The following is a 20,978-nucleotide window of genomic DNA, read 5'->3' on the forward strand; positions in this document are numbered from 1 at the left end:
TATACATTTTAAAACCCGCCCCCAACCCTCTGGGTAATTATATTTTGGGTAAACCCCACCTACCCTCAAATTTTAATAAAAACTAGCACCTATAAACAAGCACAAAATGTTATAAATAAGTAAACAAGAACCGGCAGCGTGGTGTAGTGGTAAGAACACTTGCAACACCACACATGAGGTCGTGGGTTCAATCCCCACTGATCTCATAATGTGGCACCCTTGAGTAAAGCGCTATAAACGGTATGAACTCCTGCTAAGCCAGCACTTAATCAGCAGCTACATTATCGGGAAATTATATTCAATATATTCAATAATATCCCAAACTGCCACAGGCAACTCGAGACTGGGTCGGAGTAACTGATGTTACTCTATGTTTAAGTCGACTTTCCCACATCGAGGGTAAAAATATATACAACAAAAAAAACATATATATGAATTTGCTTATAACGTTGTTACAAGGTTTTATTTAGGTGTTTTTTTCAATAGATATAACATATTTGTGACACTTTTAAATTCCTGGCACTTTTTGTCATTTAGTTATTTCAAGAAATAAGTTAAAAACTACATATTTAAAACAATAAAATTGATTTTACAAAACAAATTAATTACAAACAAATTAATCCTGTCTAACTTTCTAATCAAATTAATTTTCAATTTCCAAATTTCAATTTCTATTAGAGCATGTGGCAACAATAGAAAACATAAGAAATGACGTCATCAATGCTATGACGTCACAAACACTGGGAACAATACACCGCGCAGCAACACAATTTTCCAACCAATCATGTTACGATAATGTGCGCTAATAATGGTTAATTGTGACGTAATAAGATAAATTAATACTGCTTCGTAATGACGAAAAAAATTTACAAAATAAAAACTTGGTGTTAGTTTAATAATGTTAGTGACGTCACTGCGCGATGACTTAAATAATGACGTAATAATGCTGAATATTAAAGTGTAATAAGTGTCGTCATAAAGAGTGACGTAACAACACAAAAGAAGGCGGAAATAAAATTTTATGCTGAAAAGTGCAAACCAGTCGCATTAGGGAAACCACCTAAATAAATATCCCCTAAAATAACAATTAAACTCTAAGCCCCGCCTACTTTGATTGACAGGTCGTTATGCTATGCTGATCTTCTCAACAAAAGGCTTGAAAATGTCTTAAAGGCGCTCGTTTAAACCGTGTGAGGGCGTAAGAGAGTTTGAATTAAATAAAAATTTCCGGTCCTCAGTTTCGGCTCCGGGTCCTGGAGTGACGGGATCCAGACTGTAGGGATGGTCCGCGGTGAACCCCTGTCGACCTCCTGCGGTTAAAATTGTCACCACGACTTCCGCTTGATGTCGCGGTGTAGTCGTTTCGCATACAAACTTGACATCTGCTGATTCGCTGACGAAGAGTTCCCGCTTTTAATGTTTCAGATTGGGGTTGCCTATAGGAATAAAAACTTTGTTAAAAAACAATAAATTGTGTAACTTTTCCTCTACAACCCGCTGTATATGTTAATACAATAGAACACAAGCAGACACAATCCTTTATACTTTTATGGTCAATTTGTGCACCTTAAACAACCTATTCAACAGTTTAAGCTCAGTGTGTAGTAAATACATGCATGCATTTTTTGGTAAAATTATTTTTAAAGATATTTTTGAAAATATAACATCTTTAGTTAAATAAAATGTATTCGAAAAACTCACGAAAATTGGTTGTTTCGGCTTATTGTGGCCAGCCAGAAGCTGTACCCGTTCGCATATTGGTTACAAGTCCCACTCCCGTGACATTCAATAAATGGACCGGCCCTGAAGTCCTCTAAACAAGAACCCGGGGATTGCAAAGATTGACCGCTTCCTTCAGCGCCCGCTCCTGTGTGCTGTGACGTCATACGTTTGTATTGTTATCAAGTTTAGTTTGGCACACACATAGATATTATATTTATTACTCAACGGCTAAGTAAAACTTTAAGCAAAGTTTGCTTACCATTACAAAACTGTATCCGATCCACAAACTTTCCCAATTTTCCGGACAATCTGGAATAAGATCTGATTGGCTGTGGACTGCCATCGTCATAGAAGGAGTCTCGCAAACGGCACAACGACTGATGTAAGGTTCGATCTCAGCACCTGCGACAGAGATTCGGTTTTAGTTATAAATTAGCTTCTAAATCGACTTGGTTAAAATAAATGTAGTTAATTTTTAAATCTCCAAATTGTTTTAAAAAACTAAAATTTAAAATTAAACTTAGGCAAATATAATTTTAGTTGCCGCTTTAGCTTGGCTTTCCAAATTTAAATTAAAAACTACTAGCTTTAAATTAATAAATACGTTTTTTAACTTATTGGCTTTAAATTTAGACCAAATGTAAATGGGAAATGTTATTTCTGGTTTTTAAATAAAGAATAAAGAACTGTAAGATTTTGGACCAACAATTACGTTTTTGAATTTTTAGCTTTAATTTTTACAAGTTAATAAGTCGTGTAAAGAAACAGTTCTGGTTGGAACTTAATCAGTTTAACATTGCTAATTTTGTTAAGAGAAATTAGTCCTAACAAAAACCTGAACTCCCCAAGTTCACTATCAAGACATTAAACAAAAGATGTTTTACCTTGTACAGCTTCCATTGACATCGGGAATGGCTCAGGAGTGGACAACCAATAAGAATAGTCATTTCTTGATGCAACCCTGCAGTTGTTGTTCACGTTACAAAACAAGAACGGCATCGTACTAAATCTACGCAAGCACGAACCAGCAGTTCCTGTGTGTACAAATAAGGGTTAAAAATGACAATGTAAGAGATATAATAAAGGTAAAAATGTTTAAAAACTTACCAAGATCTTGTCCGTGTGTTCTTTCATTTCCTTGAATAAACAACAACGAGTATCCGTCCCACATTCTTCGCATGCCAAGTGGACACTGGGGGACCTCAGAGGTCTGTGAGTGACGGGTTACAAAGTATCCGTGGAAGAGAGCTGAAGCACCTGGTTGTCCTGGTAACCCATCCATACCTGGGATTCCGTCCTCACCTGACAACCCAGGATTACCTGAAAAAGTTTGTTCAAACGTTAGAATGGAATTTAAACTGGTATTTTGTATTTGGTTATAGTTGGCAAGATTCAAATAATAAAGCAAGTAAATAAAACTTACTTTAAATAAGTTATTTTACATTGATCCTTAATAACTTAAAAATGACTCACCAATTGGTCCCTGAGTTCCGGGTTCTCCCCGGTCTCCTGGAAGTCCAGGTAACCCATCGATCCCATCTTGACCTTGATCACCCTTCTCCCCACTTGCTCCCATCGATCCCGGACGTCCTGGGGTTCCAGGTCTTCCAGTTGGACCCACTGGACCCCGACCTCCAGTTTCTCCAGATGTTCCCTTGGTTACTATGGGAAGAGCATCGTCACCAGTTAACCCAGGTAAACCTAAAAATTAAATTTAAAAGATAAAAAAAATATTAAAATAAAAGAAAAAAATATAAATGTAGTTAAGTAACTCTATCAGGTAAGAATACAATTATTAGAAAATATAATTTTAATAAAAATAACTCAACAAAATCATCTAAAAATTTTTATTTTTAATGTTTTTTATACCTGTTTCTCCTTTCTCGCCCTGGGGTCCGTTCAGTCCCGGTAACCCGGCACCTCCTGGTTCTCCTTGTCGTCCCGGGAACCCAGGTCGCCCAACTTCGCCCCGGGACCCGGATTCACCTGAAACTCCTTGGAGACCATTTCGTCCCTGGAAGTAACATAAAAATGGAAATAAATCTTTTTTGTACTTTCAAATTTTGATAAGCAGAAGTTAAAAAAAATTAATATAAATTTAACTTAGCAACAAAACTTAGCAATGTAAACTTTATTTGAAACACAAAAATATTGTTATTTATCACATTTTTAAACTTCATTATTGTAAGTGATTACCACACAGGACTACACAGGACAACATAGAACCACACAAAAGCGACTATTTAACACACAAGACTACATAGACCGCGTTGGCCCCATTTCTGCCCGGTTTCTGTCATTTGATAAACACCAAATATCAATAATGGGACATTTTTATTAAACCCAACCCTAACCCTCTTCTGAAAAATGTCTTTAGTTGCCCTAACATAAAGAAACAGTCCAGACGAATTCTTCATTTTATGTTATATCTTATATGGTAAATATATTGCCCTGTATGGCCTGTGCTGTCCTGGGTGGTCCTGTGGTATTTAGTGAGACCGTTATTGTAAGCCACCTTATGGTTACATAAAACTTACCGGAAGACCAGGTTGCCCCTTTTGTCCATCCCTTCCTGGGAAGCCACTTCTTCCAATTGATCCTTGCTCTCCTGGTTCTCCCTTGCCTCCCATCAATCCTGGAAGACCACCAAGTCCTGGAGGACCACTTGGACCTAGAATAATTATTTGTATACTTAAGATAACGAACTGTTATTAAATGTAAGGGGCTTGCTAAATGATAAGGTATGGATGTGTCTTTATGTTGGTTAACAGAGTTTTTGTTATTTTATATTTTCACCCACCTGTGAGCCCCTGTCTTCCAGGTAACCCAACAGCTCCCTTCTCGCCCTTGACAGTATCCCCTCGTGGTCCGGGGCGACCTGGGCGACCTTGTAAGCCATCAAGCCCTGGTTTACCCTCTTCACCCTTCAACCCAGTGTATCCTGGTAACCCCTATAACATAAATAAAACATTTAAATAAACAAAAATAGGTAATTTTAAGATGTACAGTGGGATAACAACTTACAACTGGGCCAGCATCTCCGGTATTTCCCTTTTCTCCATCATCTCCAAATGAACCTGGCCTGCCTGGGGGTCCTGCTAATGATGCCCCAGGACTTCCCCGTTCACCTGGGGTCCCTGGTAACCCATCGCTGCCAGGCAAACCATCAAACCCAACCATTCCTTTTTCACCAGGAAGTCCGTCAAAACCTTAACAAAATTAATATTTTAATTTTTAAAAAATATGTAACAAAAATTATAGACTCTTTTAAATGAGAAGATAAATTAACAGTTTAATATTAGTGCAATAAGTTTTAAATTAACAGCAACATAGTTTGGTTAATTTGTATTTACAAAATTAGATTTTTTTAAAGTCAATTTTTAGTTGCAAATAATTTACCTTCTGATCCTGGTCGTCCCGGTCTTCCAGTCTCTCCTGGCACCCCCTGGTCTCCTACCGGTCCCCTGCTTCCTTTCATTCCAATGTACCCTACAGTTCCAGTTGCACCCTTTACTCCCTTACTTCCCGCTGCTCCAGGAAGACCGGATGGGCCCACACTTCCATCTTCTCCAGGTAACCCTGGTGCTCCATCCAAACCATCTTGACCCTGGAGTATTTTAACAGATTTAGTGAATTTTTTTTACCTTATTAAGTAGCATTATAAATAAAAGTCAGTTTAAGATTTTAAATAATTTATAAACAAAGTTTTTTAGGGGTTTAAAACTTACCGATGCCCCAGCTTCCCCAGGTAACCCCGGTTGAGTACCTTGCATTCCTTTTTCACCTTTGCCCCCTGTTGCCCCATTTCTGCCCGGAAGTCCGGGAATTCCCTGTTCACCCTCATCACCTTTCTCCCCAACTTGACCCGGCATTCCAAGGTCACCTTTGTTACCTTTCATACCTGAAAAAAATTTGGATAATGAAATAAAAAATCTAAAAATATTAAAAAAAAAAATTTCAACATGGCTAAGCTTATATTTTACAACAAATTTTCTCAGAAATTTAAACCTTGGACTCCCTCCTGTCCGTCAAATCCTCTTAATCCTTCAAGTCCAGCAGGACCTGTGGCTCCCTTCTCCCCTGGAGCACCCTGAGGACCTTTGATTCCTGGGAAACCTTCCAAACCTTGAAGTCCGTCCATTCCAGGTTCTCCTTTCTCACCTAAAGTATTTAAAAGTTCTTTTAAGGTTCTAACTCCATACAAATTCTTACAAATAAAAAAATGCACAAGGTGCTTTACAAACAACAAATTTTTAACAGCCGCATAGTGTACAAAACGATAATCACAAACAAGATCTAACCTTGCTCTCCAGGTCCCCCATTCTCCACAATATTTGCTGGAATTGAAGCTGGTTCGCCCTTTTGTCCCTGAGACCCAGGTAAACCGGGAAATCCCCTTTCTCCGAGGGGTCCAACAGATCCGGGTAAACCATCCTCACCGGGCATTCCAAGTTGTCCCGTAGCTCCCTTCATTCCAGGTCGTCCCATGGACCCTTGTCTTCCAGTTGGGCCCGGGGGACCAATCTCACCCACAGCTCCTGTGATCCCATTTGCTCCATCTCTTCCATCAATCCCTGGAAGACCTGGTGACCCCTTGTCTCCTGGAACCCCAGGAGCTCCGTTACGACCGTTTGTTCCCTGGTCTCCTTGAAGACCTCGGGTGTCGGTTCCAGGTACTCCAGGTTCACCATGGAAACCTTGTGGCCCAGCTTTGCCTAAACAATAAGAGTTTTAACAAATTTGTTTTCGCTTACAAATAGTTTAAATATTTTATTGGATTGAAATAAAAGTCAACAATTTTATCTGGTTTTCATATATTAGGAGCTTTTATCCGCAGTTTTATATATGAAAGGCTTTACATGTTGTTCTTTTAAGCCAAATTTAACAAACCTGTGTCACCAACATATCCCCGGGGTCCTGGGGGTCCAATTGGCCCCAACAAGGCATCACCCGGCTCCCCTTTTAACCCATTAAGACCCGGGAGACCACGTTCACCAGGTAAGCCTAAGAAAAGGTTTAAAAAAAATAATATTTCTGCTAAAAGCTCTGATTTTAGATACAATAAAATTATAGAAGATATTTTAAAGTTTTAATTCTGATAAGATTAAGATAATAAGTTAAATTCCCATTCAACCAAGTCTAATTGGTGTTTTATTGGCAATTTTAATATTCACAAATAAACTAGAAAAACGTTTTTAGTAATAAATATGTTTTTCAAATATTGAACACAAACAAAACTTACCATCAGATCCAGATAACCCATTATCTCCGGGTCTTCCATCGGGTCCTCCTTCTCCCTTGGATCCTGCTCTTCCTGGAGGTCCTGCCACCCCCTTTGCACCTTCAGCCCCAGGTCGACCGGGTCTTCCAACTAACCCAATTCCGTCTTCACCCTACAATTCAAATAAAATTTATTATAAATTAATTGTAGAAATATACTTTGCTTTTAAATATTAGATTTTGTTACAACTGATTCTTTTTACAGAAATATAAAACCTAACATTTTTATTGAGATTATTTTACTAAAATTAAATTTCAAAAATAAATAACAAATAAAGATTTCTGGTCACCTTAGCTCCTGGGAGTCCGTCCATTCCAGGCATTCCGTCGAACCCGGGAGATCCCCTAAAACCAGGTTGTCCTGAGGCTCCTGTCACCCCAGGTTGCCCCTTCTCTCCTATTGGTCCCCTGACACTGTCACCTTGGTAACCCTGAGGTCCTGGGGTGCCTTTTGCTCCTGCAAATCCAGGAAGTCCGACACTTCCAGATTCACCTTTAAATTTATTAAAAAGGTTTTAAAAAAATTGCAAAGAAATATTAAGATAAAAATTAGGGTTACTTTAATTTAACAAATGTTTAAAAAGCACTTAAAACTAACCTTTGTCCCCTCGCAACCCTGGAATTCCCTGGTCCCCAGGAATTCCCTGAGCCCCGGGTTCTCCTTGTTCACCTTGAACTAACCTTGCCGTAGCAGGCTCACCCTTGCGACCTAAACAAATATGACCTTGTTATATCTTAAACATTATGAATATGAAATCAGTGTGATCAAAATTTTAACTTATATGATGTTGGTTGTTAATGCTTATTTAGAGTTTTAAATCAAGTTAAAACAAAACCAGAAAAAATTTTTTTTGTTATTACTAAAGAAGATTTTGTAAACAAACAAAATTTTTAAAGCATTAATTAAATATTAAATGTTTATCCTCAACCCACCTGGTAACCCTGGCAACCCAATTTCACCGGGATAACCTCGGTCTCCCACGGGTCCCTGTTCTCCAGCTTCTCCGGGTAAGTCAGCCCCATCTCTTCCTGGAAGACCTGGTGCCCCAACAGCTCCCAATTCACCTTCAGGCCCAATTGATCCTGGGAACCCAATTTCACCCTGTTTTCCTTTCTGACCCACGGCCCCATCAAGTCCATCACTAAAAAAAATTCAAGGTTTTAATAACTCAAAAATTAAATAAAAAAAAATTCTATGTAAAGATATAACAAGCCTTAAAAATTGACTAATTTTGAACCAAAAATAGATTTAAAGCTCAATAAAAACGAATAAGTTAGTAAATGCCAACAAATTAAACTTAAACCATTAAAACTTGTAATATTTAAAACTTACTTTCCAGGCAATCCATTCCTTCCTGGAATCCCAGCTGGACCCAGAGGTCCGTTTGACCCCTTTTCACCTTGAACCTGGTGGGTAACCAGCTCACCCTGCTCTCCTTTTGGTCCAGGTGCCCCAACCATACCTTCAGGACCTGGCCGACCCTTTAAAGGTGTAGTAAGTGAGTGAAAAAATATTTAATTTTTTTTTATTTTTTTTTTTCGAAATTTTGAAATAAATGAATAAAAAGTTAATTTTTTTTTAAAGTTTTTACTTGTCTTCCTAGAGTTCCGGGAAATCCCTCGAACCCAGGTTCACCCTTAGGCCCAGTTTCACCATGAGCACCCAATTCACCAGGAATACCGGGGGCTCCAGGCCTTCCAGTAGTTCCCATCTCCCCTTTGGGTCCCGGGGCACAAACGTCGCATTCTTCACCCTTAGGCCCGGGGTTTCCAGGAGTTCCTACAATAATTTTAAAGTTGTTTATTTTGAATTTGTTTAAAGTTTTGTAATTCAATGGTTACCAAAATAGCCAACAACAAACTTAAATTTAATTAAACTTATTTAAATTAATTTCTTGATTAACAATTAACTTATTTAAAGTGAATAACAATTTAAAAAATCCCTAATTCTTATCACTAAAAAATTTAAGGTGAATCACAATTTAAAAAATCTCTAAAAAACAAATTAAATATTAACTATAAGCAAAATAAATCGGCAAGTTTTTAATAAAATAATAAAATGATTGAAGTTCTTAAATGCCCAGTGTTAAATTTGACCCAATATTGAATTAAACACTTCTACTGGGAAACAGTTAACCATTTATTTGGCAGTCAGTCAGCAGTAATATTACATTATAACAAAAGATCAGCTTAATTTTGACATTTACACACCAGAAAATCCAGGGGATCCAGCGCGACCGGCAGGGCCGGGAGGTCCAGGAAGACCAACTTCTCCCGGGATCATCATGTCGTCAATCATTCCCTTTGTGATCTTAGCATTTAAACCTGGTTCTCCTTTTGCTCCAGGAGCGCCTGTTGGTGGTGAAACGTTAATATTTTTGTCACATTTTCAACTTTAAATAATTCAACAATAAATATCATTTTATTCAACTCATTGGAGATCAAAATTCAAGCAAAATAAAAGTAACTTTATCATATATTTAGGTTTTATTGTTTTTATAAATATGCCATGTTGCTAACTTTACATACAAACGCAAAACAGTTATAACTATCAATGACATAATCTGAGTTTTGTGAATTAGTGAAGTAACAGAAATATGACCTGGCTTGCCGGGAGGTCCATTGAAGCCGGGAAGACCATCTTTGCCATCGTCACCCACAACAGTTAACCCCCTGTCACCTTTATCACCTGTGGGTCCCAGGGGTCCATCAGGCCCAGGGTTGCCGGGTAATCCTACAAGAAATTAAAGCGAGAGTTGTTGTAATAATTTATTTTTAGAATAAATATTTTTAAATCTAAATTTTTTTAACTTTTAGTGTTCCTTGGTACTCACCAGTCTTTCCAGGAGGCCCCGATTCACCCGGAGGTCCTTGTAACCCATGTCCAGTTTCCCCAGCAGGTCCCTGTTCACCTGGCTCCCCATGTCGACCTGGTGACCCTTTGACTCCATTCAACCCAGACATTCCAGGAAATCCCATGGCCCCCTTAGGACCTGGGCCCCCACTTGGACCTGGGAGACCAATTTCACCCGAATCCCCATTATCACCCTAAAAATAAAACAAAAGTTTAATATTCATATTTATAAAAAGGAATTAAAATATATTTAAATAAAAACAAGTTAATAACAAGACTTGGGTTGTTATTTAAATTTATTATATTAAATTCTTGCAACAAATAAAGTAAAGAATTATAAAAACTTGAACCTGTGGTCCTGGAGATCCGGGAAACCCCCTTTCCCCATCTTGACCCTTGCTTCCCTTAACCCCATCTCTTCCAGGGTAACCAGCATAACCCCGAGCACCTTTATCACCCTTAAAAAAAGTTCAAATTGCCAGTTAATTTTTATTCCATTTATTTTTTACAAAAACACATTTTAAAGCTAAACAATATTTTTACATTTATGTCCTTTTAATGTATAACAGTTTATTCAAAAGTTTGCTCTATTTATATATGTTTGTATATTTGATAATTAGCTTAGATTAGCTGAGCCAAAATTGTCTTAAATGCAGAGTCTAAGGCTGGCAACTAATATGTTAATTATCACTTAAAGGTAAACTCACATCAAACCCATCGGTTCCTGGGATTCCTGGCTTTCCAATCTTTGTACTTTGGGGTCCTGGAGGTCCATATTCACCCTTAATGCCGGGTTCACCTTTCTGGCCCGATAAACCCTGAAGGTAAAAGAAAAAAAAATTAAAATACCTTTTAAGGTAATTGTAAACCTAGCTAAAAAATAACTAAGTTAATAAAATATTGATTGGCAATCATTTAAAATAATTTTAAGGTAATTATAAACCTGAAAGATGATGAAGTAAGTAAAATAGTTAAGTATTTACTAAATTTAAATATCTATTTTACAATGATTGGAATAAAAGATAAAAAAACAAAAAAATAATTAAAATTTACCGGATAACCGTTATCACCTCTGCTCCCTTTTTCTCCAGGTTCACCTTTTTGACCCTGAGATTAAAATTAATTGATAAGATTCCTTACATATATTAATAAACTAACAAGCACAAAAAATCAAAGATATTCACAAAGGTTAATGAATGAAAGTTAAATAACAATAAAATATTTAGAAATTTTAAATATTTTAATTTAAAACTTACTTCGGGTCCATCTGCACCTGGTGGTCCCTGTTAAAGTAATAACAATAATTTTAACATCGTAGATAGAGATTATTTTAATAATTTTATAACAAATTTACATTAAATTTATAAACAAGTTTACCATTGATTTTTATACAAGTTTAACATTTAAATACTATGATCAAATTATAAACAAATTTATTATAAATTATAGTTATTACAAAAATAAAATTTTCCAGTTACATTTTAGGGTATTAAAATAGTTTCCTACCATGTAATAAATAGTTTTAGAATAATTTATAATCCCCCTAACCCCCAAAAGTTGGTTTATTTTGAACTTTATCCTCAATATTTGGTCCTTATACTTACAACGACACTGCCTTTGGTCCCTGTTGCTGGTCCCGCACCAGGGGATCCAGGAGGCCCCGGAATACCAGGCACACCCTGAATATACACTGTGATGTCATAAACTATTGTGATGTCATAATCTTAAACTAACTGATTGATTTTGCTAGTTGCTAATTAAATTGGCTGATCCTTTAAGCAAGAAAGTCATGTGATTAAGTAAATTAATTATAAAAATGCATGGGCATCAATTGTAAGAAAGGAATAAAACCTAAAACTTCCTTTTTCCTCTTCTTTTTGTATTCATTGCATCTTACTAATTACTGAATTAATTTGCCAGTGACTTTGCCAACTTTGAACAATTACAGTAAAAGCATGAATAAAAATTGCAAATTATATTAAAGCATGATATGGTATCTGTTTCTTTTCTGTTTAAATATAAATTTCTGGCTGTTATTGTGTGTATTTAAGTTTAGTGTGTTTTTAACCATAAGTTGTTTTTTAACCCCGAAAAATCCCGAACTGAAACAATGTAAAAACAATTTTTGCCTTATTTTAACTTACAAAAGGTTGGGGTAAATCACTGTCAGGGGATTCCCCTAGCTCCTCAATTTGACCCGGGGGTCCAGGCAGTCCAGGTTCACCCTAAAGTTACCTCTTGTTTAATGCAATGCGACGACTTTTGTGTGTGTTAAGTTTGTGTGTGTGTGTTAGTGCTGAGCAAAAAATTAAAGCAAAGCAAGAAAGCGCAAGCAAACAAAATCAAAATCTTGAATCACCCTGAACTCGAAGGTCATAAACAAAGGTCAAACCTGATACCAAAGTTTATTGACCTCCCCCAACAACCGATATTGACAAACATTTATAAGTTCAATGACCTTCCCAAAACTAATGGCCACCCAAACTATTAAAAGTTCATTGACCCCATTTTAGTTACCCATTAAAACTTCAAAGGTCTGTTTAAATATCAAGGTCAAAATAAAAGGTCAAACCCACTATATAAAGTTCGATGACCCCAGTCTGAGCGTCAAGTTTGTCTCCAGTGCCTCCAGAGTTGCCAGATAATCCAGATTCTCCCTAAGTAGTCAAAAAGCCATGCAAAGTGTCAGCAGCCAATATTATTAAAGCAAAGCTTAAAGGGGTTGCAACTTTAAGCCATATTTATGTCTGGAGGTTTTTAACGGCCAAACAAAATACTTAACTTTTATACAGCAAGCATTTTTAAAGTAGGGCGAATAGTTTTTTTCTATGTAGCTTAAAACCTTTAATTTGAAAAGTAAATAAAACCCAATAACTTATAGACATTGGCTTAAGTTTTAGCTTATTGCAACCCCTTTAAAATAATTATAAATTTATGATTAGTAAAACTAAATAAGGTTTAAATTAAGCAAGCAAATTATGCAGTGGTTTTATTTACAGTGTGAGTGTTAATTAGTTACAAAATGTTGTCATTAAAAAGGTGAATCAAGTTATTTAAAATGCTTCGAGTTGCTTAAAAAACATGCTTTTAATCATTTAAAATGTGATGGTAATTACACCAGTAATCAAAATAAAACAAAAACTAGAAGTTAGTTAGTATTCAAAACACCACAATGCAACATGTTAGGTTGTGTTTTTATATAAATTAATGTTTGTTTTTAGATAAAAATTTTACACAAAATTTATTAAGGAAAATTGATTTGCTGTTCTTGAGTTAAAATATTACCTAAATAATATTAACGACTTACTCAAGAATTTGTCCATAGAAACATTATAAGTCAATAATATCTTAAACTTAATTGTGTAATATATGATGTCTATTTGTTTATTTAATAAGTTTTAAGACTTACCCTTTCTCCTTTTTCTCCAGTTTGACCGAGACCCATTGAGCCCTAACAAAACAAATTAAAAATATAATTACTTTGGTAGGAAACTAAAACTTAATTTAAAATATATAGCGCAATAATATTATACAAACATTGGGCGGACCTAACTAAAATTCAAGTTAAGTAATATTTAACGATCGTTAAATATTATTTTTTTAAGTTAAAAAAATTTGGTTTTACCTTTTCACCAGTGTTGCCAGGTGGGCCAGGAGGACCCTAAAAAAATTGGAATAAAAATGTTAAAAGTCACCAAAATGAAGCAAAAACTAAATTTTTATGGGAAAAAATGATCAACATTTATTGTTATTTCACGATAACTCTGTTAAACCGAGTTATTTCACTTAGTATAACATATTATAAACCTTCAAATTTCAATAACATCGTTTACGTTTAAAACTTAATTGAAATTAATTTTTAATTATCTCGACCTTGTTAATTAACTTACCGGAGGTCCAGGTCTTCCCATCGTTCCTTGAGGTCCCTCTATTCCGTTCTCACCAGGGTAACCCTAGCAACAACAATAAGTTTAATGTAACATAAAAAAATTAAGAATCAATCACATATATCAACTGCAAGATCTGTTTTGTATTTATATTTATTAGTGTGGGATGGTCAACTTCACAACCTAAACTTAGGGCAACATTTGTTACCCTGACCTAGTCTCAAGTTGACAGTTTGAGATATTAATATTAATACCCGTTAAATATGAGTATGCTGATTGGTTTGTCGATAAGCAGGGGTTTATACAAAGCACCTTACTTAAGTGTATTACACTATTATAGCAGTGAAAATCAACCACAGATCTCATGTAGAAATAACAAGTGTTTTAACCCTTATGACACACCAATTGACAAGCACAATGTCAATCCATTATAAAATAAAAAGTACTCACCCTTGGTCCAGTTTGTCCACTGCCTCCTGTGTCTCCTTTCTTCCCTGGAACAACATTCACTACAGCACCAGGTTCACCCTAAACCAACAATGTACATGGTTACAATACAGTTAAAACAAATATCATTTCATTCTTATAGAGATTATATAAAGATTAAGTCATTGTAATAACAAATAATTTTTCGACCTTGATTCCTCTTACTGTTTTAGAATGTTTAACTATTGTAAGGTTAACTTATACATTGATAAAGTCAAGGTCACCTTCATTCCCTTGATTCCAGGGTTTCCGTAACCTCCAGGTTTTCCAGATAACCCAGCAGGACCAACAGGGCCGCTGTCTCCCTAAAATATTTAAGTTACAGTTAAACACTCAAGCCCTAATATTTGCATTTATATTGGGAAAAGTAAAAAATAAAAATCAAGTTACCAAAAGTTAGACAACCTTATTAAAATTAATTTCGAATAAATAACACAAGACCTAGGCCAGAACATTAAACAAAGTCTTTATTTAGATTTTCCAGCAATTAAACTGCACACCTAAAAATAAAGTTAAACTTTACCTTTGATCCGTTACATCCAGGGATCCCAGAAGGTCCAGGAGGTCCCAACTGCCCAGGAATCCCCTAAAATGAAACAATTCATGTTAAATAAATAATTAAGCTTAAACATAAGCAGTAATGACACACATATTAACATAAAGTTAAAAATAAAAGAGCCCAACAAAATAATTTTGGTATTTTTTAACTTAACTTAATCTAAGCTCAAATAAATTAATAATTTTTTAATTTTTATTTTAGTGGATTATATTAACTCACATTGATGCCAGGCATTCCTGGGTAACCATGACTACCTTGTGACCCCTAAAATAAAGTTCAACATCATTAATTTTGTAAAATAAAAGGTTAATAAAAGAGTCATAGTTAATATGCATAAGTCAAAAAAAATAACAATCTTAAATTTTATTTTTAAAACTTTATATTATTCAGAAAACTTTAGATTTTAACAAATAAATAAACTTGGTTCTTACTCTTGATCCTTTGGGACCGGTCATTCCATCTTGACCATCTTTGCCCTAAAAGAAGGTTTAATTGTTAATTAATAATCTCACAATTATGAAATTAATTGTAATTAACAATAATTTGTTTAATTAATTAAAATTTAACTATTTTTTAATTGATCAACTTAATTATAAATATTCAAATATTTTTTAATTATAAACTACTCCATCTAGTGACTTACTGAAAGTCCCATCTTTCCTGGAGGACCCTCGGGGCCTGGGTACCCGGGTAATCCCCTTGGCCCATCCATTCCTGGAAGACCTGTCTTCCCCTAAATTTAAATAAATAAAAATTAAATAAAATATTTTTAATTTAGAAATGTTAATTAACAAATAATAACTACAAATGTTAATTGAATATAAATTTTATATGAAAATATGTTATTAATAAATTTATTTTAATAAATTTGAACTTACCCTTTCTCCTTTTGAGGCATTACAATAAGTTACTGGTCCATCGCCACAACCGCCTCCCGTCAGGTATGCAGACTAAAAATAAACAACCGTCAGTGGGCGCTAGTGAGCAGTTACATACAAACTAGGTAAATCAAAGCTAAAGTTTAAAAATCACAAGTGGGCAGCAACAAGCAGCTTCAAATTTAACAATTTAAGCAAGAATTTGATACGCCAATATATATAAAATCATAAACAATATATGAAAGCAAAATTTAAGACTTTTACGGTTAAAATATCTCATAAAAACCATTTAAAACGCGTAATATTATACAAGAGGTCGCAAAACGTTTCGATAACTTTTTATTAGTTCTACGAAGTACTCAGTTTGTTTGCATTTTGTATCCAGCCTTTAAGTTCTGCATTAAATTTAACGGTTACATTGTTTGTCGAGGCGTTGTTCTACGCGGTTACGATGTTTGCACGACATTCTTAACGAGGTTATTAACTTAACTTTTAAGCCACGATTAACCCTGAAATGACGTCACTGGTGCGTTATTAATATTCTCATAACCGAGCGACATTTTAAGATTTTAAGAAGTCGGTTTTTTAATTAAAAATAAAACTTTTCGGAAATTCGCTTCAATTAACTTGGGTGGCGAAGGCGCCTGCACGGCGTGAATTAATAAGTGGCCATTGTTACGTCATAATCGGCTGACATCGCGCGGCAACTATAATCAGGTTCAAGATAATTGCTGAGAAAAGTCTAAGTGGATGAGGAAGTAAGGTTATTCCCCTATGTTATTACCTGGTTAATAACATCCTTGGTGATCCGTATTTACTTAATTAAGCCCGATCTTTGTGAACAAGCGATAATCACGTGCGATTGTTCAACATTATGACATCATAATGCTCGGGTATTAACCTATTATTACGTGTGATGTCTGAATATGGTCAACACAATACTCGGAAAATTTTCACTGAACTGGTGATAATGACGTCACAGACGTTTATTGTTACTTCACAAGTGCAAATTTTTGTAAACTAGAATAAGGATATTAAAAAACGAAATTCTTAGAACGCGATCATGTCTCGTAACGACTTTGTTAGACGACTTTTTATTGCTTTAATTAAAGTTGTCTGCGCAACAATTAATCATTGTCGGTTAATAATAAAAGTAATTGTTATAGTTACAATTAAATTAAAATTAAACAAATTGTCATGAACATAATTGATGATTGTTTGCTTAATAATAAAACAAATTCAACCTTAACCATTGTTTAACCATTGTTAAAGACACAATTGAACAATTGTCTACAGTTTAGGAAATAAATATTATTTTGAGTTGTTGATTCGAATATTTTTAGAATAATTTTCACGAAAATTGTTTAATGGACAAAAACGCAGACAGGCCCCAGGGCGAAACCAAACTGGAGAAATTTCCAGACAACTCGCGCGAAAAAGGTTGTGACGTCATAAAGAGAATGGGTAAGATAATAAAGAAACAAAGAATTGAATGAAATTAATATACTAGAATGAATATTGTAGAAAGATATATTTGCTAATATTTTTTAATAAATTGTCAAGAAAATATTCTAAATATAAAATCGAAATTATAATCTGAATTTCTTTTAATATTTAAATTTACAAATTAAAAATAAAGATTATTAATTATTTAAAAATATCATCGAAGTTTCCAATTAATAAACTTAATTAAATTTAAAATCAATTTAAAGTAGATTCTAGTGATGACGTCATTTTCCAGAATAAATTTAATTTTTAAAACAAATCGAATTAAAAAACCCGATGACCAATCAAAACAAACCTGTTTGTGACATCATAATAGCAAATATTAACTTGTTATTTTCTCGACTTTAAACAATTAAACTGCATCACACGACCATTGTTACGTCATATTTTCACACCAATGTACGAACAAACGAAAGTTTATACAAACGATTAGGTTTGTGACGTCATAACACAACAATGTAACCAAAAAATGTCACACACTCGTGTTTACAACTTTAAAAAGGTTTAAACATTAATTTTTATGACGTCATTAACCAGCAATATATCAGTTTATCCTCAATAATTTAAAGCCAATAAAACCCACGTTTAATTAACAGTCGTAAACGTCACGTTCCCATGACAACGTGGTCGTAAAATTTCGTGGATTACCAGAGTTAGTCCTGAACTAATTTCACGGATAATCAACTTGATCGAAATGACGTCATAAAGCCATAAATTTGACGGTCGTTTGTGATGTCATAAACACAAATATGTTACTTTTTGTTATCCATAATTAACACAGAATCGCTAAAAGGGATTACGTGTTTATGACGTAATAATGTTAATAATGTCGTTTCTATGGAACCCACCTGGGTATCACGTGATTTGTTAGAAGGTCAAATAACGGAAGTTCATTGTGACGTCATTATAACAAGTTCAAATCGCGGGAAGACAAACTTAATTAATTTTTATAATTGAAAAAGTATTATGACATCATAAAGTAGGTAAAGTTAATCTAACTACGTCATAAAATGTAAATATTTAAATTTCAATCACAAATTAGAATGTTTTAACTTATTTATAGCGAGTCAGAATTTAAACAATAACTTATTTGTGACGTCATCAATCAACCTTGTTTAAACTCCCTATTAAACTTGTTCGATAACTTGTATGTGGATCATTTACATTTACATTAAGATAATGCTTGCTTTGTGACAAAGTAGGAGGTGTTTGTGACGTCACAACATTGAACATGGCCTAGTGGGGGTTATTGTGACGTCATAACGTAAAACACGGTGGGAGTAAATTCTTGTTAAATTGGAATGTGAGAATTCGTTGCCCCTCCCGTTTGTTACACACTGTGACGTCACGAGTCGTTCGTTTAACGTCATATTGATTTAATTGTGACGTCACTGGGATTGAAATGAAATAAAGTTTAAACAAACGTAAAAAATAAAATTATTGAAACTAAAATATGGTTTAAAAGTACACAAAGTTTTAAACTAGCTAAAATAGACGTCATAATTAAACAGGGCGAATCTAGTATTGGCCACGCGTTCTATTTCGTTAAAATTCCTTTGTATACAAACGGTGGCGACATAAATCTTACATTATGACGTCATAAAATCAAACAAACTATACTTAAACAAGGGAGTTCGATAGAATTCGACAAAAATTCTAGTTTTTAAGAAAAGCCACGAAAATCAAACTTACCTTTGATTCGGAGTAGTTGACGAACAAGAATAAGAATAAAAACGCGACTTTTACGAGTTCCCACATTGCCTGTAAGTTATCAAGGCACCCTAACTCGAACTAATTCTAGAATAAAATCAATTAACTTTAACTTTGTTAACCTGGTAAGTTGAATTTTATGATTAAAACTAGACTGAAGTAGACCGGTAACTTGGCTCAATTTCGACCGACGAAGCTACGCTCTGCGATCGTCAACTTTGCTGAATAATAATCGTCGTCTGTTCAGAAGAGAAGGAGAGAGATCACGTCACGGGTGAGAGAATTGGTGAGAAAAAAGAGCAGTCTTCTCTCGTTAAAGAAACAAACACTTTCGTTCTCTCACTTTTGAAGCGAATAACTTTGAATTTAGATTTCGGTCGAAATTTTCGGCTAAGTTTTTTGGTCGTTCGCAAATAAGAGCGAATTTAACGATTGCTCGCGATTCGAAGTCAAATAGTTCCTTTATCAAGCGCGGAGTGATAAATCGCCAAAAGTCACGAATCGACGACAAAAACCCACAGAAAAAACTGAGACTACTGTCAACATTACACCGCACCTGTCGAGCCAATAACCTTTAAGCGTCGCCTTTTAATTAATGTCAAAGTCATAAAGACGACTGTTACGTCATAGACGTGAAAGGTCATAGGTGACCGGATTTAAGTCCAAAAACATCCGGAAACCAGGTGGTCACGTGACCCATTGTGCAGTCATGTACATGCAACAATAAAGCTGTGAAACGAAGCGTTAAAGTTGGAAAGTCAACGAATTTCGCGGTTGTGACGTCATAAGTTATATTTAGTTAGTTATGGGCGAGTTATTGTGCATATCATAACATAATCTAAGCCCACCGAGTAGAAATTCGTTGTGGAGAACAAAATATTGAAAATTAAAATTGATTTAACAAACAAGTTTTGCTCGATTTGACCTAAATTCCATTCCTGGCATTTTTGCGCGACCATTAGGGCGAGATAATAGCCCAAAGTTCAGCAATTTCATGTCGAGATCGTAATCCGGCTGACATTACAAGCCCAGTGTTATGCAAACACTGCCCACATACAGGACGTGCTCCTATAAAGGACACATGTGTTTACATATGTTCCGGTCAGCCTGGGGTGTTGATGTTAATGATTTAACCTCAAATTTGACGCCTTTACAACCCCATAAATGTTACGCAGCTTACCTCTAATAAATAGGATTAGGCTTGTAATTACGTTATGGGGTATTACTGGTAATATCATTACAGACAGGTTTAGGTAATGTCTGCTGCGGTGGATCCAAGTGCATATTAGAGGAAACCATGTGAGCGATTATCTCTTCAAATTCCGTCGTGTTTTGATTAAGTTTTTTGCGTTAACTTTTCGACCCACGCACACGACTTTCGAGGCACCAGAACTTAAACCGCCCCCACTTCTTAATTCGTGCGATTTTAAATCCATTTATTTGTTAACAATCCTATTTCTCCTACGTCGCTTCCATGTAGAAACGTCTGCCAGGAAACAAACATATTGTGACATCACTTAACCCGATCTATTACGTCATAAAACCCCGCCGTCTGGGGCTCAAAAAACAAAACTAATCAATTCTCATTCAGGTTGAATGTCGGGAAAACAAATGGGGGGTTGTGACGTCATAATTGAAATGCAACAAGGTATCAAATTAGCTCTATTTTGTGCTTTGGTAGCGAAATATTTGGGCGACAAAGATGGAAATAGTTGGATAATTATGAACAATTTGCTTCAACTTCGACTAAACCGACAAATGCGGTTCCTCGCCAAACATTTCTCTTTAAGCAGAGGAAGGAGACCGCTCTGTTTCTTTCATTCTCCCCGGAGATTCGAGTCTAGTTTCCCGCTAACAAACATCATAAACCTTCGGTCTCTTCCGCTTAGCCCGGAAACCAGGGGCGGGCTCGTCGGACACCAGGTGCATCAGAGAGCAGATTTAATTAAGGCCCTTCGACGTTGTTACGTCACAATGTCAAGAGAACAAACAAAAACACCGGGCGTGGTGTGCGTGAACCCTTTTACGACCAACCCAGCCTAAATCCTGTTTATTTGACGCTTATAAGCGCCGAAGCGCGGTAAAGGGTTGGCGCA

General features: G+C 35.4%; 1 protein-coding gene across 1 annotated transcript; it reads right to left on the reverse strand.

Moving 5' to 3' along the window:
• Positions 1 to 946: 946 nt before the first annotated feature.
• Positions 947 to 19,075, reverse strand: LOC145750259 (uncharacterized). Its single transcript, XM_082566250.1, has 40 exons — positions 18,865 to 19,075; positions 15,667 to 15,738; positions 15,432 to 15,521; positions 15,220 to 15,264; positions 15,008 to 15,052; positions 14,753 to 14,815; positions 14,454 to 14,534; positions 14,194 to 14,271; positions 13,747 to 13,809; positions 13,482 to 13,517; positions 13,266 to 13,307; positions 12,001 to 12,081; positions 11,113 to 11,139; positions 10,910 to 10,963; positions 10,564 to 10,674; positions 10,207 to 10,314; positions 9,837 to 10,050; positions 9,605 to 9,736; positions 9,214 to 9,354; positions 8,595 to 8,782; positions 8,336 to 8,484; positions 7,936 to 8,144; positions 7,601 to 7,711; positions 7,293 to 7,495; positions 6,965 to 7,115; positions 6,613 to 6,726; positions 6,024 to 6,437; positions 5,731 to 5,883; positions 5,451 to 5,623; positions 5,122 to 5,329; positions 4,747 to 4,931; positions 4,523 to 4,673; positions 4,260 to 4,393; positions 3,592 to 3,736; positions 3,196 to 3,423; positions 2,830 to 3,042; positions 2,607 to 2,756; positions 1,982 to 2,124; positions 1,702 to 1,874; positions 947 to 1,436 (listed from the first exon to the last, which is right to left on the reverse strand). Exons 1-40 carry the CDS (start codon positions 18,928 to 18,930, stop codon positions 1,235 to 1,237), a joined length of 5,346 nt encoding a protein of 1,781 aa, XP_082422376.1. The 5' UTR covers positions 18,931 to 19,075; the 3' UTR covers positions 947 to 1,234.
• Between the last annotated feature and the right edge of the window lie 1,903 nt (positions 19,076 to 20,978).

The sequence above is a fragment of the Corella eumyota genome, chromosome 4 (assembly GCF_963082875.1).
Source record: "Corella eumyota chromosome 4, kaCorEumy4.1, whole genome shotgun sequence".
NCBI classification, from domain to species: Eukaryota; Metazoa; Chordata; class Ascidiacea; order Phlebobranchia; family Corellidae; genus Corella; species Corella eumyota.